We start from the raw sequence: 26,795 nt of genomic DNA, 5'->3' as shown, positions 1-26,795 counted from the left end.
TTATATTCTTTTTTTTTCTGTTTTTTTGTCGACACTAGTTGAAATAACAGATTATGTTTGAATGCTGGCTATATTGTACTGGCATGATGTGTTATTGCAGACTTTGCAAAATATGATCACTCAGTCTTGGTTATCTGGGTAAATAATAAAATAAAAGTTTTGTTGATGTACACGATTAAGCAGTATACTACTTTGTATTGTCCCTCCTCGATATCATTTTTAAATTAACTTTTATTATTTCTAATATATAAAACTTTAAAATTTAGAGATAATTTTTTAAATAATTAGTAGAAGAGTGTATAAAAAAGTTTAAGTCATACAAAACTGCTATTTTTCAAATTTCTTTTTTTACGTAAAGATGAATGTATGTAGCTTCAGGAATTTTTCTTTTTTTACCTTGCCTATGTGCTTTCCATCCATCATATATTTGAAGGCAGCTCCCACATCGTCTTTTTCAAATATTTTTCTAAAAAGTGGCTTAATAGCACCATTCTTAAGACCTTCATTCACCATGTCACGCAAACGCAATTTTTCTTTCTCAGTATTTGAAAATAGATTATCCAACATAATTCCATGGAAACTGACCTCCTTTAAAAAGACCATCATACCCAAGGAATTATCCGCAATTATATCGAACTTGCCGATCTGTAAGAAACGACCGCCATATCCCAGACATCGTACCGACGCTTGAAGTTTATCTTCAGCCAACGAGTTTAGAACAATATCCACACCGTTGCCGTTTGTTAGTTGAAGTATCATTTGCTCGAAATGTGTGTTGCGCGAACTGCCAATATGATCATCCGGAATTGATGGAAACATTTCTCGAATAAACTTGCGTTTCTCAGGTGTACCCACAGTAGTAAATACTTCGCAACCTTTGTGAAGAGCAAGATGAATTGCTGCTTGACCGATACCGCCAGTACCAGAATGAATAAGTACTTTGTCACCCTTCTTCATTTCTCCGCTTACGTATAATGCGTAATAACACATGACGTACGCACACGGCACAGTGGCTGCATCTTCCAGCGACCAATTATCTGGCACATTCCAGCATAGGCTTCTATCAGGTATTATGAGATTTGTTATTGCTCTGAAAAAATTATCATATTGATAGTGACAATTTCTATTACAAATTACTTCAACAGAAATATATTTAAACATTGTTAGAATAACAAAAAATGTTAGAATAAGATTCGGCAAAATCCGATTCTTATTCTAAGTTTTTGCACAAATGTGCAAACTTTTATCTAAGTGATATACAAGTAACAAATGCTAGTTAAAGACAATGAATTTCTCAACTGTTGAAAAATCGCGATTCAAAATTTAGTACGCTACTTTAGTATCATTACAATAAAACGTTTGTCAAGCGTAACGTAACGAGGGTAGACATTGCGTTAGAAAAAATCAATCAATCGCTCGTGAAATAGTCAAATAAATCAAAAGGCCGATACGAGCAGTAAAATACAGGTTGGTCGTGTATAAAAAGTTGTCTGTATTCAATAAATAGACGTTTCGGTCACACAAGTTTGGACCTTCTTCAGTATGAAAAAATTAAGTCTAACAAGAAAAAATAAAAGAAATAACAATAAATAAAATAAGCGCAAAGCAAACATTATAGTAAATTGAAAATAATATATAAAACTCACTTAAATAAGAAAAAACATTTTAGTACACTACATCACTAACAGATAGATGAAATGATGTCAATAAATTACAATAATATAATGTGTACTGGCAAGAAAACATAAAACAGCCAAATATATATAGATATCCCCACTATCAGATCAGAAGATCAAAAGGTTCCCAATAAGTCGAAAAACATGTTTACAAATTAAGTACAAAAGTAACGGTCTAAACTTTTGATCTATACAATTCTAAAAAGAGAAAGTAAGGTTTTAGCTTGTCAGTGTCCGACATTACATTTATCGGATTGTCTTGTAACTTGATGTGGAGCATTTCTGAAACTGATCTCTTATAAAAAAATTTTTCCATATCTAAGATTTTAACGTCATTCCAAATGAAGTCATGACCAGTCTCCAAACGATGCTCCGTAACCACAGAAACAAAATCAGAATTTCTATTAATCTGATTTCTATGTTCGCTAATTCTTGTTTTTAACTTACGCTTCGTTTGTCCAACATAAGATATATTACAATTATTACAATTAATTTGATACACCACATCTTTATTTTGATCATGAGTTAACCTATCCTTTCCAACTTTTATGAATTTACTCAATTTATTCAAACTTCGAAATGCCAAAGAAATCTCCTTAGTTTTTTTAAAAAATCTTGAAAAAGAGTCAGACAAATCAGGAAGATAAGGAACAACAAAATATTTTTTAACAGTTTCAAGATCAGAATGACAGACAAATTTATTGTCAATGTTTAAATTTAATCTGTTATGAATTAAAAATTTAATTCTATTCCTGATTATTCTAAATATAAATTGTAGAGGATAATTATTCATAAGGAGCACCTCAATCATAAATTTAAAATTATTCTGTTGGAAGCAAGGGTCAGATAAAAGTAAAATTCTATCAACCATATTCAAAAATTATTCCAGATATTGTGATACTTCAATGATATTTTCGAATAATCGATATCTTAATATTTCATTTTTATTGCAAAATTCCCATTAGTTCCCAGATTAAAAAATAGGTTTTACTCATTCTGTAGGACTCTAACAGTAATATGAATTGTATTACTCACACGAGAAGCAAAAATTGACTCTGTTTTCCTATTTTCCTTTATCTCTTTCCGGCACACATTTTTCTATCTAACATTTCTCTAAATATTTGTACCTAGAGGTTTTTGGGTCGCTGAACACAAATTTAAAGTCAAATTGTTAAAATTTTAAATGGCGGATCTAATATGGCAAACAAAAAATTTTTGAAAAATCTCAAATCTCCGTAACATTTGTATTTTTTTTTAGATCGCTGAATGCAAATTTGAAATCAGATTTTCAAACTTCAAAATGACGGATATAATTTTATTTCCAATATGGCGGATATAATTTTGAAAAATATCTCCAATTCCCCCGCAAAATGTACACTAGATGTTTTGAATGTTTTGAAGTTTGAACTCCGGATTCGTAATCAGTGACTAAGAAAAAACGTTGAAACCATTTTATGTCAGAATTAGAAAAATTTTTCACTTTTTTGTCTGCCATATTGTATTCGCCATCTTGCAGTTTGGAATTTTACTCCAGATTTGTATTCAGCAATCTAAAAAACAGAATTCAATCTATACATGTTTATAGAAAATTATTTCTTACAAATGAAGTTTTTTTGCTAAAATAGCGTTGTTTTTCATTAATTTTTGTTTATAATAAGAAATATATCATCTTTTACTAACTATTGACATTTGGATCATAAATACCAAACTCTTATCTAGTAGAAATTACAAAAAAAACCATCAATTGATAAATTTATGCGTTATACATCATTAAAATGGATGAATAAAAAATAGCAAGAATACTTACTTCTTCCGGAAAAAGTTATAAAACCCCTCTATTCGTTTTTTGTGTGAAGAGAGAGCTTTCCCTACTACTTTTATCTATGTACCGGCTATAATTATATCACCTTTTGGTATTGTAAGCATAACTTTTGTACATCAAATGCACTCAAAATTTTATAGTGGACACCTACTGGCAGGTGCATCTTGTACATGAAATGTAATGAGATTTGACAAAATACATCATAAAGTTGTAAGTTTTAATTTTTTGATAGATTTTAAAAACTTATTTTTTTAAATTTATAACATTTTTATTTATTTGTTTACTTCAATTTTGTACGTTCCATGCTTTTCTAACCCTTTACAATCTTGTTCCACCATCTGTTAGTTACAATTTTAAGATGGCAATGAAATGTCGCAAGTTATTTTTTAGCAAACTTGGCTTTACAGGGAACATTTTTCATAGCCACTTTTAATTTACGCAGTTAGATCTCCTTATTTTTACTTCGTGGTCATAACTTAGGTTTAACAGTTAAATTTAGTGTTTCACATTATGGTAAAGACCTGTGGTGCTAGAAATATCAATGAACGACAGCAAAAAGCCATAGAAAGCCGCAAAACAAGAACAAACGTATATGGAGCTCGCTCAGCAGTTTGACATTTTCAAATCAGCAGTGACCAAACTTTTGAAGCGTTGGACAATCCAGGAAGGTTATGTTAAGAAGAAGAAAATCAGGCAACTGTGTTCTATGGGCACTACTTCTGTCGTCGCTCACATCTTTTGCAAATCCAGCAGCAACCCACATCTTACGGCTTCGAACATTGCCAAAGAAATATTGAATTTTGAAGAGTCTAATCTATCCGTACGGACCATACATCGCCGCCTGCAGGACTGCGACCTATGAAAAAGTCGTGTTTGTTTCTGTAAAGAATCGGAAGGCGCGAATAGAATGGGCCAAAGCACACCTTAACTGGACATCTCAGCAATGGTCTAACGCTGTCTGGAGCAACGAAAGTAAGTTTATGTTATTTGATAGTGACGGTATAACATGAATTCATCGTCCTAAAGGTAAGCGCTTTGAACCTAAATATCAACTTCCCACAATGAAGCACAGAGGCGGTTCAATTATGGTGTGGGATATCTTTTGTGCAAAAAAATAGACCCTTTATAGAAGTAATGGCATTATGAATCGGAAAACGTATATAGACATCCTTGAGAATATGATGCTTCTATATGCAAAACTTTTTCTTGATTCTGACTTTATCTCTACCAGCAAGATAATAATCCGAAGCATTTCGTAGGTGAAGTACAGAAATAGTTCCGACGCCATCGAGCCCATAACTCTCATGGAGTGACCAAGTCAATCACCCGATCTCGATATTATCGAACTAATGTGGGAAAAGCTACAGAAGCGTTTGGCCAGCAAACGAGCTACAAATATGGCCAAAAAATTTGCTCAACTCAAAAAAGAATAAAAGAATTCCTTAGATGACAATCGACTTCGTGCCAAGACGCTGCTAAGCTGTAATTGATGCCAAAGGTTTTGCTACAAAATACTAGAGTTGTATAAACTAAATTATAAATTCATTGTTCATTTCAAAGATATTTATGCTTCTTATGGTGAGACAAAGTTTCATATTAAAATTAACACATTTTGGAAATTTCAAATATAATTAATATTTCACAAGTTGTTGTTTTCATTATTTGGTAAAAAGTTATTTGTTTAGTAAGTTGTATATATCACCTAACATATTATAATTTGATAACGAATTGTATACTTTAAAACACGTTATACTCAAAAAATCGAAAAGTGATAAGTGAATAAGCTGGCTGTTACGTATTAGTCCAGTATTACCATTAAACACTTCTTGTCAGAACCATAAATATATCTTTGACAGAAGAACATTTTTAAGCGCAACCCTATAAAATAAAATCTAGCGTAACTGCTTCAAAATTATATAAAATAATTGTTTGTGTCATTCTTCTTATCTTTTCATGCACACACACACACATTATTTGTTAGTATCATTATTTTGTTAAATTTTTAAGTACATATACAACTATATATGTATATATTTATATATAAACATAACTATTATAATATTGCTTTACTAGTTTTTATTTTTGATGTTTTAAAGAAAATTTAACGCTAATTAATACAAATCTAGTATAGTGTTTTATNTTTTATTCTTAATATTTAAATAATGTTTAAAAATATTTTAATAATCACTATGACATTTATCTATTGTCATGGTTTTTTACTCTCTTACTTAAATATTTTTTACTTTCTTGCACTTACCGTAAGGAAGTTTCTTATATCAAGTAAAATTATATCACGTAATAATTAAATAAATAAATATTTGATATAAATTATTGAAGTCACTTTCAATGCAGAGTTACTCTTTTCAATGTTCACGATAGTTTTATGATAACATATGCCTGTCGGTGTTATTGGTAACCGCGTCGGTATATATCATCGGTAACCGTGTCGATATATGGATTAAATCTCGGGCCGCTGGCGCGTGGTAGTAGGAGGTGGCCGAAGGAGAACTATTTCTCCTCACGGCGCACGATATGGTGCTCCGCACTATACATATGCGCGTACAAAATGCGCTGTAATATGTCACTATATATGTATATTTTGTTGGAAGTACAATTTATAAAGTAAAACAGAGATGTCAAAAAAGTCTTGCGGCTCCAAGTACATCATAGTAAAGAGGATACGCACCCGAGCAATTACGTACATGTCCGTTTAATGCTTCGGCGAGCGGCTGCTTGCTTATCCCATCTAGTACGGTGTACTCGGAATCGTAAAACCTTTCTGACATCCCTGCCCACACAGCACACTTTATCTTAGGGATGTCTTACAAATATTATTATGGGATATCGCAATATCTGTAAGACATCCCAAAATGGTCTCAAATATCTGCGAGATGTCCATAAGTTGTGCTAATATCCGCTTTAGTGATATTTTACGGATAACATAGATGATGTCCAAAGAATATCCGAAGAAACTCAAAAAATATCGTACAATATAATCCCACATAGCACGTAATATTATTGCAATATTATAGTAATATTGTTTTCCCATTGCGATATTACACTTTAATATAGTAGAAATATTACCGTAATGTTAATATAATATTACAGTAATATTAAAATGTCTGCCGAAATGCATCACAATCTTACGATGGTATATTAACAAAAGAAATCAATGGCACATCGCTTTGTAGAAAAGAAATTACTTCAAATTTTGTACTCAAATTAATTTTTAGAAGCCTGATTCAGTTTACCGATTAATTCGATAAAAAATACGAGAACCCGGAAAAAATCTTGAGATGATGGTAAGATTCAATCTTAAATCCGTATTCGTAGCCCTTGCACTCAGTCTGGAAGACCACTTGTTCCTTACTAAAATATAATTCTTTTATCTATTCATTATCAAATTATTCTATACATTTTATTTATTATTTATTTAACTTACTATTTTATTAAAACTATTGCAGTGCAATGTACCTACAACAATGGATAAAAATATTTCTCTTGTTATTAGTATTATTAATATTATTATTGTTATTGTTAGTATTATTATTATAGTTATTATTGTTGTTATTGTTGTTATTGTTATTGTTATTGTTATTGTTATTGTTATTATTATTAGTATTGTTATTGTTATTATTGATGTTAATACATATAATTTAAAATATATATTATTACAACGCGTAAACAAATGTTTTGTTACCATATACTGATTATTATAGTCAAGTCTTAATTACTATATATCAAATAATATACAAAAATATGTATACACATTTATATGTATCATTTTTATTATTTAATAATAATTATATACTAAATAATCATATAGCAAAAATGCTATACATACACAAAGTGTTTTTTGTTTATATAATATTGGGACCTTGAATACGTTCTCGCTGTTTTTTCGTGAAAATTAATGCTTTCTTTAAAAAAAGTCATAAAAAACATGTCACTGAAAGTATTGCCTATCGCTAACCACTACTTTTTCCTATCTTTCTGGCAGCATTTGAATTCCACGTCAGAAAAACGACACGTCTTTTGAGGCTATCCAAGAATTGACCTATTTTTTGGCATCTTCATAAGAATGGAAGTATTGCTCAGCCAGACCATGTGCCATTGATTGGAACAAGTGATAATCGAAAGAGGCAATGTCTGGTGAATATAGCGGGTGGGGTAAGACTTTTCATTTAAGCGTTTCCAAGTAGGTTTTCACCAGTTGTGCAACATGTGACCGAGCGTTGTCATGTTGCAAAATCACTTTGTCGTATCTCTGCTCGTATAGCGGCCGTTTTTCCTTTAATGCTCGGCTCAGACGCATCAATTGTCGATAGCGATCTCTTGTGATGATTTTAATCAATTTGAGCAGCTCATAATAAACTACACTCAGCTGATCCCACCAAATGCAGAGCAGAAGCTTCGAACCATGGATATTTGGCTTTGTCGATGATGTTGATGCATGGCCGGGCTTACCCCACGATCTTCTACGGTTAGGGTTATCGTAGTGTATCCACTTTTCATCGCCAGTCACGATACGATGCAAGAAATCTGTCCTTTTCTACCGTTGAAGCAGCTGTTCACACGTGAAAAGACGCCGTTCGACGTCTCTCGGTTTCAACTCGTACGGCACCCAATGTCCTTACTTTTGAATCATTTTTAATACTTTCAAACGTTTCGAAACTGTTGTGTCATCTACTCCTAATGATTCTGCAAGTTCAGCTAGCGTCTGACATGAGTCTTCATGAAGTAATGCCTCCAATTCTTTGTCTTCAAACTTTTTTGGTGCGCCAGAGCGTTCTTTATCTTCAACATCAAATTTATTATTTTTGAAGCGTCTAAACCAATCTCTGCATGTTGTTTCCAACAGAGCATGATCGCCATAAGTCTCAACAAGAATTCTGTGTGCTTCAGCTGCAGATTTGTTTTGAACCAAATAGTGAAATAAAATTCCCCATAATACTCTTTTTTTGGCACAAAACTCGACATGTTTACCACTATGAAAAAAAAGTTGTTTACACTTGGGCAAAATAACATACACTGAATTTCAAGCTTGTCTATGGTACTTTCTTATAGATGCGTTATATACCATCTTAAACTACACGCACGCAGTTCTGGTAACGCCATCTGTTTGGAAACAGCGAGAATTTATTCAAGGTCCCAATTCATTTCAAAAACAAATATATAAAGATGTTTTATGTTTTCAAATGTGTGAATAAGTTTTAGACATTATATATACGCTTATTCTTGAAGTATAAAAATATTGGAAAGTTTTATTTTAAAGTATAGTAATAATATAAGTAAAATATTGTACATATATGAATTTATATCGAGATTGCATTTACACTCTGAAATATTGTACGATAGTTTCTAGATAAAATTTGTTGTGTGTACAGATTTTCGACAGCATAGATGTTTAAAAAATATCCATTAAATATTGTGTGGGCATTTTGAAATATGCAGTAAATATCCGTGAGAAATATTTGAAATATTTAGAATGAATCTCATGTGCAAAAGATATCCTGCTATATCCTTTGGCTTTGCATAAAATATCTCAAAATATCTTATTGTAATATCCTGGAAATTACTAATTGGAATATTTCTGAGATTACACTTAAAAATCCGGATCTTTTTGGGATATCCGCAAGATAAAATGTGCTGTGTGGGTGGTGAGGGATTCTGTAATTTAACTTTTTGCAGAATCAAGAGCCTAGACTAAAAAAATTACGGAGACTCGACTGAAGTCACAACGGCTTTCGTGACTCCAGAAAGGAAGTCAAGAAGCTAGGGCTACGAAATGCAAACTTAAACAAAATAATGCACGTACAGATATCAAATTCTAAATAAGTAGTAACTTTACCGATCCGAAAATTGACTGAAAGTGGAGTTCTCGCCTCTACAGATCAAAGAATGAGAGATCTATAATTCAGCAGAGAATGAAGAAAAGAGAATTAAAAAACAACTCAGAAAAGATTAACGTCCTTAAATCATTAATAAGAACTCTGGATAATTAATTCGGAACTCAGCCTTTGACATCTTTTCGCGCAATTATAATTGATCGTTAGTTAAACAGTCAGGCTTTAACTGAGAATTTTCGATCTTCTCATTCAATTCTTCTAATTCCACCGGCTTCTCGACTCAAGATTGTCAGGAAGAAGTGCAAAATATTTCAAGAAGCAAAATATAGCTACAATCGAGCAAGCAAACTGCGTTGGCAGAAATCGACATCACTTACATTTAGTAAGTAAGTTTCGATTAAATGTCGCTTTATGTCAAAAGTGTGTACGTGCTTTTTTGGAGGAGGGAAGGAAGAAGGAAGAGAAACAAAGCGCTCCTCCTTTGAGGAGTACATGCTAACAACACAAAAAAAACATTAAGAAAGTAGTCTTGTTAAGAAACTTTAAATTGCCATGTCTTCTAAACCAAAGCCGTCGCTACAAATTGTTTGTATATCTCTCGTAGCACAAGCAAACCAAGTTTCCGTCAAGGAACGTATTTTGAAATTATATGCTTGTAATTTGCATTATTTTCGTATTTGTAATACAATCTAAAACAATGAAGAAGAAGCGATCTCGATTTTTCTGGTCTCAAACGCACTAGTGTAGAGCATCGTGAACACTTTAGATCATATCGAAAAACTTTCTTTAGCCAGATAATTAATTGAGGATAATTATGCGTCAAATGCAGAAATTCATTAGACATGTCTAAAGTCACTCGCCTGTGATAACAATTTTGTACCTATGTGGAATTTCGCTAGGAATAATAGATAAGCTATTTTACGCTCCAAAACATCAATTAAGTAATAATCAACAATATCGCTTATAAATATGTATAATGGTATTAGCACCTCAGAATGTCTTTTCCTAGAAATGATAACTGACAAGGAAACATTCCAAATTGCAAAAGTGATATCAAAAAAGTAGCTTTACCAGTCAAAAGATTACGTTTGAAATAGATCTTCTAGATACTCAGATCTTGGAATCCCATAGATTCTGTATCTAATTTGAGCCGGAACATGTTTGGCTTTAACGTAGACACCAAATTATCTCGAAAATAATACATTTTCGAAAAATGTGTGTAAAAAAAAAGTTGTAGGGTCTGAAAAAGGCCATCAGATCATAAGTTACTTAGATTTTAGATCCAGTGCTCACGTTAAGCCCAATAAAGTCCAATTTTTTGATGAAGGCAACACCGAGCACAAACCATTCCAGTGATGCTCATGGAATGAACACCACAAAAGTAACAGACTTACTGTCGCAGTACGCCTCGGATCGCACCTAACCAAACGTGGCAATATTACCCCCCGTTCTCAAACAAGTGGCATTCACTTAGACACTGTTCAATTAAACACAGTGCAATTGGACACAGAAAGATGCGCACCGTTCAATTAGACACCGTTCACTTACACACCGATCACTTACACACCGTTCAAATGCGCACCGTTCAGCTAGACACCGTTTATTTGCACACTGTGCAGAAAGACACCACTTATCTAATAACTGTGCAGTTGTACACCGTACTGCTCAGGCGCATTCGAAAGATGCGCAGTGCAGAAGCCCAGTCTTTCACACTGTGTAGTAAGCGTATAGGCAAGGGGGCTGCGCCCCCCCACAGAGAGAGGGGTTTCGCCCCTTTCCCCTTGTTGGTCCCTCGCTAAGTCTGCGCGTCTTGTGCCGGGACCTTCGGATGCGCCTGCGCAGTACGATGTACAACTGCAGTTACTAGATAAGCGGTGTTCTTCTGCACAGTATGCAAATAAACAGTGTCTAAGTGAACGGTGCGCATTACTGCGGTGTCTAAGTAAACGGTGCGCAGTATTGCGGTGTCTACCTGAACGGTGCGCATTATTACGGTGTCTAAATGATCGGTGCGCATTATTACGGTGTCTAATTAAACGGTGCGCATCTTTCTGTGTACAAACAAACGGTGCGCAAGTGAACGGTGTCTAATTGAACAGTGCGCAATTGAACTGTGTCTAAATGAACACGGTGCGCATTTTTTTCCGTACCCAAATGCAACGTGTCTAATTGAACCGTGTCCAAAATTCTGTGTCTATTTGCACCGTGTCTAATTGCAACGTGTCCAATTGAACAGAGTCTAAGTGCACCGCTTCCATTCAATTTACGGGGGGTGTTGTCCTTAAGAACCCTGATTAAATTATTGGGAGTACAAATTAGTTCGGTCCGTTTTTTGTGTTCAAAAATGCATTTATTTCAAAACAAAATGAATAAACAGATTAATTAAAATATTGTCCATCGCTGGTTTCTACTTTTTCCCATCTCTCAGGCAATTTTCAAATTCTATCTCGAAAAAATGACTCGTCATTGAAGAGTATCCAAGGAGCCAATTTTCGATTTCTGCGAAAAAAGTGAACTCTGGTGACCTGCCAAATCGTGCTGCATCCTTCGAAACAACCAATAATCAGAAGGAGCAATGTCCGGAGAATACGGCGGGTGCGGTAAAACACCCCATTTGAACGGTTCTAAATATTTTTTTACGACTTTTGCAACATGAGGCCAAGTGTTGTCATGAAGAAGAATAACTTTTTCATGTCTTTGCTCGTATTCCGGCCGTTTTTCTCGCAACGCACGGCTTAAACAAATCAATTGTAGCCGATACAGATCGCTTGTAATGGAATTGCCTAGTTTCAGCAGTTCATAGTAAACAACACTCTTTTGGTCCCACCAGATACAGAACATGATCTTCGAACCATGAATGTTCGGCTTTAGTGTTGATGTTGAGGTCGATGGCAACGATTGACCGGGCTTAGCGTAGTATTTTTTCTTCTTGGGGTTGCCGTAGAATATCTACTTTTCATCTCCAGTCACAATCCGATGCAAGAAACCTTTTCTTTGTTGCCTTTGAATAAGCAACTCGCAAGTGAAAAATCGCCTTTCAACGTCTGTCGGTTTCAGTTCATAAGGCACCTAATTTCCTTGTTTTTGAATCATTCTCATGGCTTTCAATCGTACAGAAAGGACTTGGTGAGTTACTCCTAATGATTCTGCAAGCTCCCCTTGCGTTTGACTCTGATCTTCTTCGAGTAATGCCTCCAAGTCTTTGTCTTCGAAATTTTTTGGCTGTCCAGAGCGAGGCTTGTCTTCAACGCTGAAATCTCCATCTTTGAAACGTCGAAACCATTCCGTACCTATGATTTATCAGTTGGAGCAGTGTCACCATAAACTTCGACAAGCATTCGATGAGCTTCAGCTGCACTTTTCTTCCAATTAAAGCAGAAAATTAAAACCTCCCACAAATGCTGCTTGATTAACACAAAATTCGACATTTCAAACACAGTAAAAATCAAGGTTTTTGTATGAAACTCACAGCGATATAAACTGAATATTATTAGCAGATGTCTAACCTCTCTGAAACAGCCAAAATCAGCTGTCACTATGAATCATTCACAACAGTCGGAGCCATCCCTTGGAAACGGACCGAACTAATTTGTACTCTCAATATCAAGCCTGTTAAAACATTTGGAACCAAGTAGGTAGTCAATGCTTTTAAATGAACACCTGGCAGACTCTGATATATTTTTTATATACGGGATAACTATAAAGTTTCTTTCACCAAGGCACTCGGTTCTTTTGTTATCAAAATCAAGTCTAGTAAAAATGATTTTTTAAAAATAACAAAACTTCAACTACTTCTATATCCACTATGCCGGAAAACAAAACTTTTTTTGTTATCCCGTACATTAAAAAAGTTTCTAATGCTTTGTTCAAGTCATTAACAAACAGAAAGGATATCACATTGGCATATAGAAGGCGTAATACAAACTTAATAAATTTTTATCAAAGTCCAAAAAGATCCGGTTAACCACTAGCTTAATAAGAATATTGTTTATTTTATTGATTGCAAATCCTGTGGTGTTTCTTATGTTGGCCAAACGAAAAGGAAACTAAAAACAAGAGTTTGTGAACAGCATAATCAAATTAACAGAAACTCGGATAATGTTTCGGTTATACTGAACACAGACTTTCGACTGGTCATGATTTTAATTAGGAGGAAACTAAGATTTTGAACTTTGAGAATTTTGCCCAGATTACTGTAAGCCTTGTTTGCTCGACTGATCACAGCAGGGGTCTGAATACGGTGTAGGTAAGCTGCTGCCTGAATGCTGTCAGCACTCTGGCTGGCAACGGCAACCTATGCGTCGGATGAACCGTTGCGCGTGTAGAGATGCCAAAGAGACAGTTGCGGTGCTATCGCTGCCTTCAGCCCGATCACACACGCCTACCGCGCTTGAAGATCGTAGCACCTAGTGCTACAATTGCGGAGAGACAGGGCATAAGGCCCGGGAGTGCGACTAGCTTCCTCACTGCACTGTCTGTGCGCAACAACTCCAGCGCTCAGCAGGTCATCGTATAAAGAGCCGTCTTTGTACGGCTCTCTTTTCTGCAGCTCGTCCGCGTCCACGCGATTTCACCGGCTGATGCGGCTTTCCGGCAGGTAACGGAGCGGAGATCCGCTACTTCGGCTGATGACATGGACGTGGATCCCGCGGACGTGGATCCTGCAAGTACGTAATGGCCAGGTTTTTACAGGCCAACCTGAATCGGTCTCGGCCAGCTCAGGATCTAGCGCTTCAAACCATAACTGAGGAGAAAATAGATGTTGCTCTCTTTTCTGAACAATACGCAACTCCTGGTCATCCTCACTGGGCAAGCAGCGTTGATGGTCTGCCACTGGTGTCCTCGGTGCTGTCTCAATCCGTGCAAACAAGTGGCCACGGGTGTTGGCTTTGTGGCGGCCCGGTTGGAAACCTTTGTAGTTTTCTCTTGCTACTTTTTCCCAATCGGAACTTAGTCGACTTCGAGGAGTTCCTTGAACGGTTGGAAACGGCGGTTCGTCCGTTTCTGCCGAGGGTGGTTGTAGTGGGCGGCGACTTTAACGAAGTCCCCGGTGTGGAGATGCTCGCAACGCGATCTGCAAAGTTGCCTTCTCGAGACCTAGGCGGGAGGTTTAGGCCTGGTCGTACTAAACGCTGGCACGTCTTCCATATGTGTGTAAGCGCAGGGCTTCTCTATTGTGGACATGACATGGGCCTCGCCTGCGGCCGTGACTGGCGGGTAGAGCTGACTACTGAAACGTCGGATCATCGGTATGTTCAATTTAGTCTAGGGAGAAGAGTCCTCCGCCCGTGTCTAGACCGCACGACGGTTCTCTTCCCTCGTTAGAAACAGTCGGATATAGATATCTATCTTTTTCAGGAAGCCCTCTATTGTCTTACACCTTCCTACCAGCCTGCCGTCGACGGTCGAGGGCGATGCGTCATGGCTCACCGAGGCGAGCGACTTGACTATGCCTCTAGTCCGATGCGTCAATAGGTTTCAATCGGTTTATTGGTAGAACAAGAACATTGCGACACTTTGACGTGTCTGCATCCGTCACCGTCGCACGCTTTTTTGCCAGCGCTTCCACGTTGATGCGGCTTAGGCCGCATGTCTGAGAGTGGCGTTGCATGACGCTCGCAAGGCTCTACGCAGCGGCCTCCGGGCCGAAGACTCGTGCGTGGCAAGGATTGGTGGAGTCGGTGGACCGGGATCCGTGGGGCCGACCATACCTAGTTTTTATGGGTCGCTTGCGGCCCCCCGCCTCTCTCCTGATGGAGTCTCTTGATCCTTCGATACTTGATGCAACTCTCGATGTCCTCTTCCCGGAAGGCGAGATGGAGGCTCTGCGGGAAGTCGTTTTTCTTCCGCCCTGGTCGGCAGATTTAGCGGTCACAGATGAAGAGTTACGAGAGGCACGCCGTCATATTTGCTTTGGTTGCGTTGCCTCTGGCCCGGATGGCATTACAGATAACATCCTGAGCGTGGCGTGCCACCCTCTGAGAAGCCACAGTCTCACTGGCTGTGCTTCTTGCGTTGTCTGGAGTCCGGTTGCTTTTCTAGCAAGTAAAAGCAGTCTCGTTTGGTACTCCTCAAAAAGCCTGGCCGACCGGACAAAGTCCCGTCGTCGTATCGTTCCATCTGCGATCTCTTTTTGAGCGAGATAAGGAAGTTGTTGGAGTGAGTAGTGGCTAGCAGAATACACTGTCATTTGTGTGAGCCGGGTCACGATCTACATGAGGCCCAGTACGGCTTCAGGGTTGGACGCTCCACCGTGGATGCAGTATTATACTTTCAAATAACCAACAAAGTGGTGGCCAGGGGCGGAGTTGCGGTGACAGTTAGCATCGACATAGCAAATGCTTTCAACTTTGTTCCCTGGCAGGCGAACTTGGACGCCATAGAGCGCCGTGAGTTCCCCGCGTACGTTTGGGCATGACCGTTTCATGACCGCTAGATGTCCTATGTGGGCAAGAATGGCCAACTCCATCGGCGACGCATTGTATGCGGTGTCCCGCAGGGCTTGGTCCTTGGGCCATTCCTGTGGAACATAACTTACGATGAAGTGCTTCGGGAAGAGCTTCCACCGAGCTGCCGCCTGGTGTGCTATGCAGATGATACTCTTCTCGTAGCAGAGGGACGATCTGTAGCTGTTGCGATAAACTTTCCAGTGTTGGACACCGAGATGCTTATGCGCGCTATCCGCCGCTTAGGCCTATGTGTAGCCCCGAAGAAGACAGAAATTGTGGCGTTCACGGGCAGACATTCCGATCTGCTGCCGGAGAGTGTCTAATTAGCGGAAGCTCAGGTGCCTCTTCGACGTTATATGAAGTACCTGGGCCTTCTTGTGGACGGTGGGTGAACGTTCCGAGCTCACTTCCAGGCTATTCTTAAGCGTAAGGAGCGGGCTGTAGCGTCGTTGGGTCGCCTTATGCCTAATTCGCGTGACCCGGGAGAGAGACGCTGACTCCTCTTTGCGATGGTTGTTCGCTCCATTGTTCGGGGATCTTCCTCGCCAGCACTGTGCCTGTGTGGCGTTCCGGCGTCTTGAGCGCAGGTTGTCATCGCGCCTGGTGTGTGCGTACAAAACGGTTTCTGGCGTGGTAGCGAGTATGCTAGCGGGTACTCCGTCGCTGGAGCTGCAGTCTCGTACTTTCGGGTGTTTGTTGAAATGAGGGAACAACTGACACCTTTTTTGATCTGGGGGAGTCCCACCGTCGGACGTGGAAGGACGTCATTCGTCAGTGGAAGGCACGAGTTCATAAAAAACTCTTCCTGGCTTTGAAGTTCAGATGGCTTTTTCGCACGTGTTGCGTAAATGGGTAAATCGTTCCCACCGGAGGACCTTAACGTTTTGGACGGCGCAGGTACTCACCGGACATGGATGCTTTGGTGAGTACCTGCATAGGATCGGCTCACAGCTCAAGGTGCAAGCATTGTGGCGCGGCTGTAGATTCAGCCAACCACATGCTTGCGAAGTGTCCGGCGACAGAGCGTCAGGCTCTGAGTGCGGTCGTCGGAACCGATTTGTTTCTTACGGTTTTGTTCCGACGCATGGTCGACTCTGTTGACCAGTGGCAAGCCGTCACCACCTATTGTAAAGCAATGATGCTCACGAAAGAAACGGCGGAACGAGATCGCAAAGTTCGGGGACGGGAACGTGTCTCTCCCCCTCCTTAATGCTTTTATCGGCACCAGTAGTTTCACCTCTAGTATGCACTAGGAGGGTTTTGGATTTTTCAGAGGTAGTTACAAGGGACCATTTGTACCCCCTCGTTGGAAAGACCTTGTTTCGGTCTGCTACGTCGAGCTGATCCATCTTGCTCTGCACCTAACCCAACCTAGCGTCAGGAGTGTAACCATTCTTCCTAGCCAAAAATAAGTTTGGCCCAAACATCTGGCCGGTAAAAATACCGAAGCAGTGCTCCGCGGTCAGTATCGGTGGCGGGATCTATCAATCCACTTAATAGCGCACGAAAATAAAGTTAGATATAAGTGAATTATTATAGTGTGTGGCTGTCTGTAACTCTAAGGAGAATCAGTAAATAAATTTTATCTTATCTTATCTTTGTATTGATAATAATTTATTGATTGTATACGTGTCTCTGTTTCTCTCTCTTATTATTTTTATTATCTTACTTCAGTATTAGAAAACAAATTAATACTCTGTATAAAAGGAATACTTTGAAAAAGAAACTTATGTTTAATTAAATAAAACAGTATTGAGTACTTATTATGTCAGACTTACGCGCATGTGTCTAATAAACACATTTTAGTTTACTATGTGAGGTGCAGCCGCGTCAAGTTTTTTTGCATTAAATATCTTTTAGTTTTTATTGTTTTTCTTTTTTTTTTATATAATAACAAACAAAAGTTTACTTGATGCTACCTTTTGATATCACTTTTCTTGTAAAACAGGCTTTTTTAAAGACAATACAATACGTATTGTGCGTACACTTGGTGCCTGATTTTACCTTTTTTGAAAAGGTAAGTTTTTTGAGATATCATACATTTTGTAGTATATACGTTGTAGTTTAAGAAATTTTCAATAACGCGAAAATAAAACACCTAAAAGTATATAAAACTTACGCTTCAAAGTTTTCAATTAAACTTAAAAATATTATTTACTTTAAAAATATTATTTCTTAAGGAATTAGGTCATCTTTGAAGCTGTAAGAAATGATACGTAAATTTGGAAATTTTGTGTGAATAAATAAGTAAGTGTATTTAAAATCTGTTTAGGAAGCTTAATTGTACACTTGGACATGGACTTGTTTTGTGGACGCGGAGGACTAGAGATAAGAAGGACGGTATTTTCTAGCAGTAAGTAGCGCCAACGGGCGCCGTCGATAATGTCAATGCTTTCCTTGACTAATTATATCTCAAAATACCTGAAAGTATTGGCCATTTAATGGCCAATGTTTTACAAATACATGTATATAGCCAATAGTTTTACGTGTTGAGACACAATTAGTCAAGAAAAGCATTGACATTATTGACACGGCGTCCGTTGGCGTTACTTAGGGAATACCGTTCCTCTTATCTTTAGCCTGCCGCGAAACAAATCCATAATGCCGAGTGTACAGAGGAGTGGACTATATCGTTCCGCTCCAGGAGAAGTATTTCTCGAAAATTTCTCCTCCGACTGTCCCTACTACCGCGCGCCGTTTTTCTTTAATCTCGGGCCGCTGGCGGAGATCGAAAAAGTACGGCGCGCGATAGTAGAAGCAACCAGAAGAGAAATTTCAGAGAAAACCTTCTCTTAGAGCGGAACGATACGGTGCACTCCTCTGTACATATGTAACAAACTAAAAAAAAGGTTTTTATTTTTTCAAGTTCAAAATGGCAGTGCACTGGCCCACTTTGCAAAATTCTTTTTTTCTGCAGTTTCAAATTGGTGTACAGTATTCTAGGCACACGTTTAATTTTAAACAAAACAAAAACTTTTTATTATCCTCATATCAAAGTTTAAAGACATACGTGGAGATGTGTCAAAATAGTAAACTCTCTTTTTATATATAAGTTTTATACGTAAATTTTAGGACAAAACTGCACGTTTTTTTATAAAAATAGTTATCATTTGGTAAAAATTTAATATTTTAAAAACTCTATGTTGAGATAAATGAAATAAAATGACCCAAAAATGACGATTGGCTATATTCATAAAAATATTATAGAGAAAGTAAATTATTTTACAAATAATAATTAATAGAGAATTATCTCGGGCTCTTTAGTATCAAACTAATAAATATGTGTAAGTCTGGTCAGTAAGAGTTTTTCGCAATATTTTAAAAATTAGGAGGATATACGGGATCTTTCATATATGTGATGCAAACCTAGCATCCCATATGATTTAAAGAATTGTTATTTCAGTTCAAAAAACTTGAAACGTGAAAAATTTACACGTAAACGCATATATATAAATGTATGCATACATATATATACGCACATTATTTCCGCACAACATCCTGCAATCTGCTCTTGCTGACCAGACTTACATATATTTATTAGTTTAAATTATTTTAAACATTTTTGTGTTAATCGCTTTTAATAGTATTATTTTTTCTCTTTAAAATCCATTTTTATTTTTTTAACGTGCGATTTTTTGCCAAGATACACCAGTTAGAAGTTAACTTCTTTGCTAGTCGCTAGGTGGCAAGCTATGGCGTTTAAACTCGTAGTAGATTATAACTTCTAAATGGTATATTTCGGCGAAGAAAAATCGCATGTTAAAAAAGAAAAATAGGTTTTGAAGAGGAAAGATAGTACTATAAGTAGCCATTAACAAAAATGTTTAAAATAAATTATATTTTCTCCGTAATATATTTAAATATAGCCAAAATCGTCAGTTATGGGCCATTTTACCCCATTTTTATTTATAAAATCTGACGTGACAGGCACTTTCTGAAGCCAGATTTGTGTTCAGCGCACAAAAGTACATAAGAAAACACTTTAGTTCTCAAACAAAAAATCTTGCAGATCTGTGTAATACATCTGCAAAATGAGTGTAGATTGTAAATTGAAAAGAACTTAAAATAATAAAGTCAAAACGTCTTAATACTATAAAATTAGCATTATTTCTGCACAACACCTGGCATAAGCTCAATTATTGACCGTTTGATTCGTTGAATATTCTTTTGGAATTGCCATACAAGAGCTGGAGGTCACATCTCATATCCCACTTTAACATCTGCAGAAATTTGAAACTACATTGCATTAAATATTGATAAAATATACTTTAGAGCAGTGCTGGAAGAAAAGTGCACTTTTCAGTTGAAAAGAAACATTGGTTTCGAGTAGTTTATTCCTGCTTTCAAAATAAGTTGGTAATTATTGAGTATAAGGAATTAAGGTCCGATGACCTTGATTTTGATATATGTTGTAAGGGCACTCTCCTGAGTAGTGTTCAAGAGGTTTTAGGCGACGCTCATTTATTAAAAAAATATTCTTGAAAAATATGATCAGAAAAATGACTGTTGAAAACAATTTAGAGGTGTAATTTCGGTAATTATGCAAATTAGGGGAGCCACCTCCGATTTCAATAATGTGTACATATGTTGTCAAGGTCATTGTCCCGAGTAATACTGTGAAGGTTTTAGGCGGGGATCGTTGTTTATTAAAAAGTTACAAGGAGAAGAAGTTTTATGAATAAATTCTTACTTTTTGGTCTCACGTACATTTCGTTCGTGTTGTAAGCGTGTAGGCAGAAGGGGCTGCGCTCCCCACAAGGGGGGCTACGTCCCCCTGCAGGGGAAGGGCTACGCCTCTCCACCTGCACCCCCTTGAGTTTATCATGGTTTGCGTACGTAATTTTTTTAAGAAGCCAAATACCAAGAAGGTTTAAAAAGTTTAAAAAGTTATTAAGAAAAAGTTTTAGTAATGACGCATCGTAGCTCAAGGAGGGGTGCAAGTGGAGGGGCGTAGCTCTTTCCCTACAAGGGGCGCAGCCTTCTTTGTGGGAGGCGCAGCTCCCTCCCCTGCCTACATGCTTACAATACGAACAAAAAGAACATAAAAAAAGTGTAGTCATTGATTGATATTAATTGAGAATAATTATACGTCATATACAGAAATTCATGGAACATCATATCAAAAGTTATTCGCCTTTCACAACGATTTTGCACATATGTCGAACTTTGCTCGGAATGATAGATAAGCTATGTCACGCTTCGAAACATAAACTGAGTAACAGTCAACAATACCACTTATAAATGTGTACAATTGTGTCAGTAACTTTGAATGTCTTCTAAGAACTGATACCTGAGAGCAAATGTGTATTCCAATTCATGGTATTTACATGATATTTAGGAAAATAAAAGTCGCGTTTTTCAAATATTCTCGATTAATATTTTTTTAATAAAAAATGAGCGCCGCCTAAAACCTCTTGAATACTACTCAGGACAGTGCCCTTTACAACATATATCAAAATCAAGGTCATCGGACCTTAATCCCTTATACTCAATAATTACCCTCGCAGGGGTCATGGTGACCCCACAAAAGTTCAAACAGCTGTAACTCGCTCAAAACTAAACAGATTTGAACGTACTGTATTTTTGTTAGAGTCTCTGGTTTAAGAATATCTATATTAAAATGTGTTTTATACAATTGAAAAATTATTACGAACAAAAATATAAAGGCCAATTTTTGAGAAAATCAGAAAAAACTATTTTTTTCATGATTAAAAACAAAAATAAACCTCTGAGTTAGAACACCTGTAAACTACGGTTTTATTAAGAGACGACACTAGATTTTAAGAAAAAAATACGTTGTAACGTTTCTTTCAAAAAGTATAATTATTTTGCACAGTAAAAATCACCGATTTTCGAACAAAGTGTTTTTTGCTATATATCTTGTTTTTTAATATACAAATATATAGCAACATATAAATTTAAAAATGAATTTTTAGCAACTTTATTTGACAATAAATACCTTACCTCTATTGATTTTGATAACTCGCGTGTTCTGCTTTTAGTAGGACACAAACTTTGTTTTTGGCTTAGATTTATACAAATATTAATATAATTGTACATAAAATATCATCAATTCAACAATAATGTTAATACTTACGAGAAAACTCACTCGTTTATCTAAATGTATTACTGAGCATAAAATTTTATTTTTTTATATATTTATTTTTTTACATAAACCCGCACAGAGGTCAATATAACTCTACGTAAAAATTTAAACAACTTCTCTTTGGCTGCTTGAGAGCGACTGAGGTTGGCAAGTGTACAGGGCTTTAGTATAGCCTCCAAACATTCCCCCTCTCTCCCGGTCCAGGACCATAGATAACGCTATGAGGGAAAGAGCAGAAGAGAGAAAAAAATCTGAGGTCATAGTGATCTCTGTGCATGTTCTAGGGTTCTATTTATTATATACAATTTATTTATTATACACAGTAATAAGACCAATAACTATAACTTTATAAAACTTATCAATTTTAACAATTCATGAAGAGTTTAGGCTCTTAAGTTTCAAACTGACAACGCAAAATTTAAACGGTCATAAGAGCCTTACGCTGGATGTTTGTTAAAAAATATATATACAGAGTGTCCCATACTTGCCGCCTTATCGCTTGTAGACAAGAAGAAGGGGTTATTCTAAGACGAAAACTCCTATACCACTTTGCAAGATTCGCAATAATTAACAAAATATTAATTAATAAAGATCCGCTAATTAGCGTGCATCCAGCGTAAGGGCAGCCCAGTCTATCGCACTGTAGTGATGGAATGGAAGAAGTTAATAGTATTCTATTAGGATGTTATTACATGTGCATACACACACACACACATAGACAGCATATAGGCTGCGTTCGGGCAGCGCGCTATCCGCGCTATAGTATTCCGTCGCTACAGCGCGACTGGGCTGTTCTTACGCTGGATGCACGTTGATTAGCGGATCTTTATTAATTAATATTTCGTTAATTATTGCAAATCTTGCAAACTGGTATAGGATTTTTCGTCTTAGAATAACCCCTTCTACCTGTTACAAGCGGTAAGACGGCAATTACGGGACACTCTGTATATATTTTGTTTCTATAATATTCTATATATATTGTGACGTGTTATTCGCACCGCTCTTCTTCGCCATAAAAGCTTGCATTCTGGCAGGATCCGGAGGTGCGAGCTGTTTGAACCAAGATCCTCCAGAGCTTAGAATTTGGGCGTTAGTTTTAAGTTTTATTTTTGTTTTATTTTTGTAAATACCTGGCACTTCACTGTCATCCACTTATCAACAAGAGAGGCCTACCAGAAGGAACATCGGATCGAGGTTAGTCCAGAAAGTTTGTTATCAAGACGAGCAAAAGCGAGAGAGATGAGTGTACAACAGGAGGTGCGGGTCACAGCATCGAGCGCCTACGGCCCTGATCGCACGGGAAAAATTAATCTTGTGCGCCAGAGAGCGCGGACAGCACGCGTTGCCAGAAGGCGTTCTACGCCAAAAAGTAACAACTAATAAATCGAGGATTTCAGTATAACAGGTCCAGTATAACAGCCGAGGACAAAGATCGACGCCCTGCCACTATGGATCACGGCGAACAGCATACGCAAAAATCTGTATCTCACATGCGTCGATAGAATCAGCATTTGAACAACTCCGTTCATATTTCGCGGCTGCGAATCCTTGCTATCTTCGCGAGCATGAGTGTCACACTTGATAACAGACTGCGCTCTAATTGGCTGTCGCGCTTACTCCACGCAAATCTAGCGCGCTCCTGCGTATCGACCGAATCGATCACGATCCTTGCTCTTTTGGCTGCTGATGACCGTGACGAGCGGACACACTTCCGATTATTCGGTGTCAAGTTAAAAAGTTTGAGAAAAAGAATTTGAAAAGATTGAACGGATAGATCTGTACGTAGAGAAACGAGAAGACGACGACATCCGGTGAGGTACTCCTAATTTCTCTGTAAGCCACGAATCCGCGCACTCGTCGCTTCGTATCTATTGATGCTTTTTCTCGCGGGTGAGGAGTTGGGCATGTATAATACGGTATAATACGTGCCCAACTTTGATGCCCACATAACCATAACGCAGCTAACAATTATACAACTAAACAAAACAACTGTACAAACTATATATTGTATAGTTGTTGTTTAGTTGTATAATTGTTATTATACAAACATTTGTTTTGTATAATATACAATGTACAATACCTCACGTATAATACGTGCCTAACCCTGGTTGTAGCTGTATCGTAACCGTGCATATTATAATCTATAATCCTTTCGCTGTCGTGCTGTCGCATAACGATTATCATTCGCTGTCGTGCTCGAAGAAACAGTCAGTAAATTAATGCTATTGTTTTGGAACGCTGTCGAAAAAGCGACCAGAGTGCTGTTGCGACCGAATAAACTGTCAAATCGTGAATTTTTGTGCTATCGAGTCATGAGGCTATCGCGTAAAGCGCTTGAGTACTGTCGATGAATGACGGTAATTACAACCGAGTTGCTTAATTAGCGCTTGCATAGTGTTGCTCATAGATCGGTGCGTAATTTTTCCGAGAGCGTGCCTGTGAGTGCGAACGAGATATCGAAAGCGAGGAACGCGGATAGACAAAAGCTGAAAAAATTGTCTTGCGAAAGTTCGGCGACCTTGTGATTGCGTTGTTGTTGCAAATAGCGCTGATCGAAGTCGTAAGCGTTTGTTTTAGAACCCGTAATCACTCCGGCCGGCGCATGTTATACGTATTAGGTTCTTTCATAAAGTTTTCAAACGGAAAAACGCTAAAATTGTCTAGTGTCCCAAACTGTTTAACATCATCAGTTAAGTGTAAAAGTCCATGAACGTTGTGCGGTACGTATTCAGATCCGTAAATTATTATAAAACATTTAATAAAATATCTCAATAATTGGTAAAATATATATACTCTTACTTATTATGTATAAATTGTATATATATATATATATATATACTATTACATAATATGTAACAGTACATACTAGTGTTTAATGCGTATATAAATTTTATATAGATAGATAGATACTTTTATTCGATCTGGGTTACAATTTTTACAACGATCCTTAAAAACTACCTTACATTTAAATTAACTCACAATCAACTTACATATACTACCTTAAACAAACTTATATATATATATATATACACTGTTACATATTATGGTACATATTATGTAACAGTATGTATATATAAAATTATATACAGATGTAAGGTAGTTTTTAAGGATCGTTGTGAAAATTGTAACCCAAAACGGACCAATAAAAGTATCTATTTATCTATATAAAATCTATATACACATACACACCAAACACACTTATATAAGATTATTGTATATAGTATTTACTTTTATATATTAATAAATAAAATAAATTATATCTAAACAACGTAAATTATATGTATGTCATTTAAAAACTTTTATCCGATAATCATTTCAAAAATCTCTATAAAATGTCTACTGCATCTCCATGGATTATCACAAAACATCTATGAAATACATCCATTAGACTTCTAATGGAATATTTAAAAAGTGAACTCTAGATATCTAATAGATATCCATTAGAGGTAACGTGGACGTCCATTAGATGTATCCAATTTCCATCATGGATGTCTAATAGATGTCCATTAGAGTGTTCTGTTCTGTGTGGGTAGGTTGTCTGAAAAATTTCGAGTTTAACATAAAAACAAGTATTTTTTTGGTCAAATTCAGTTTTATTTTTCAATGTAGTCTTCTTTTAAGTCAATACACTTTTTCCAGCGATGATCCCACTTCTTTAACCTATTCAAATAGTAGTTAGCGTCTTGCTCTGCAAAATAGGCTACGGATGGGATGATCTCTTTGTTCGATTACAATCTCTGTCCTCCGAGCCAAACTTTGAGCGCAAGAAACAAGAAAAAGTCGCTGGGGGTCAGATCTGGTGAATACGGTAGATGGTCAATTAATTCGAATCGCAATTCGTAAATTTTTGCCATGGCAACCGCCGAAGTGTAAGACAGTGCATTATCTTAATGGAACAGCACTTTTTTCTTCTTCAAATGCGGCCGTTTTTTCGTAATTTCTGGCTTCAGCCTATCAAGTAACGATGCGTAGTACTCCCCCGTTATTGCTTTAGCTTTTTCCAGATAGTCGATAAACACAATTTTGTGACTATTCCAAAAAAACAGTCTCCATCACTTTCCCGGCCGATAGAACCGTCTTCGCCTTTTTCACAGCAAGTTCACCTTTTGCAATCCACTGTTGTGACTGTATCTTTGTTTCAGGAGTAAAGTAGTGGATCCACACGTTTCATCGACAGTTAGTACTCAACGCAAAAAATCCGACTCGTTTTGCTTAAACCGCTCCAAAAGAGCCTTGAAAATGTTTATTTGAATTTGCGTGTTTAATCCACAGTGAGCAAGCGTGGCACCCAACGCGCGGTTAGCTTACGCATGTCTAATTCTTTAGTCAATATATAATAAACTTTTTTAATGTTATGTTATGGTGGTCGCAGTTGTTGGCCGTCCCAAACGCTCATCATCAGCCAAACTGATACGTTTGTTTAAATTCAGCTGTCCATCATTTCACGGAGGCAAATGATGAGTCTCTGTAAACAGCCAGCGTCCAACTGGGCTTTAATTTGCGCGTATTGCCTTTCAAATGCAAGAATTTAATCACGGCACAATATTCAATTTTTTCCACTTTTACAAAAACACTGACATTGACTGACACAAATGACTGTCAAACAACAACTAAGCGTCCAAAATGGCTATAATTTTCACAGATATCTCTTAAAGCATGTACACAGCGCGTCAGGAATTCGAAGAGTAGGCGCGGGATCGGCGGGCAAGCGGCAGTGTGCCCAGTTTTGACTCTCTTACAGCACGCTGCAGCAAGCGGAGGGGATACGCACACAGGCAAGCAGCCGTGTACGTGTGTGCTCGACGCTTCGGCCGTCTTCGGGCGGTAGAAGAAAACAGAGATATGTCTACTGTCTCTTTCTTTCAACATAGGCATAGCGTACGCGGCTAAGCC

At 37.2% G+C, this 26,795-nt stretch overlaps 1 protein-coding gene across 1 annotated transcript in view; it reads right to left on the bottom strand.

Moving 5' to 3' along the window:
- Positions 1 to 26,795, bottom strand: part of LOC109860414 (fatty acid synthase-like) — a 73,607-nt gene that overhangs the window by 20,422 nt on the left and 26,390 nt on the right. Inside the window, exon 5 of the mRNA XM_020439482.1 lies at positions 397 to 1,090. Within this exon, the coding sequence (XP_020295071.1) occupies positions 397 to 1,090 (694 nt within the window). The remainder of the gene's footprint in view (positions 1 to 396; positions 1,091 to 26,795) is intronic.

The sequence above is a fragment of the Pseudomyrmex gracilis genome, unplaced genomic scaffold, assembly GCF_002006095.1.
Source record: "Pseudomyrmex gracilis isolate BER0280 unplaced genomic scaffold, ASM200609v1 scaffold_381, whole genome shotgun sequence".
Lineage (NCBI taxonomy): Eukaryota > Metazoa > Arthropoda > Insecta > Hymenoptera > Formicidae > Pseudomyrmex > Pseudomyrmex gracilis.
This window is presented reverse-complemented; position numbering and strand designations above follow the sequence as displayed.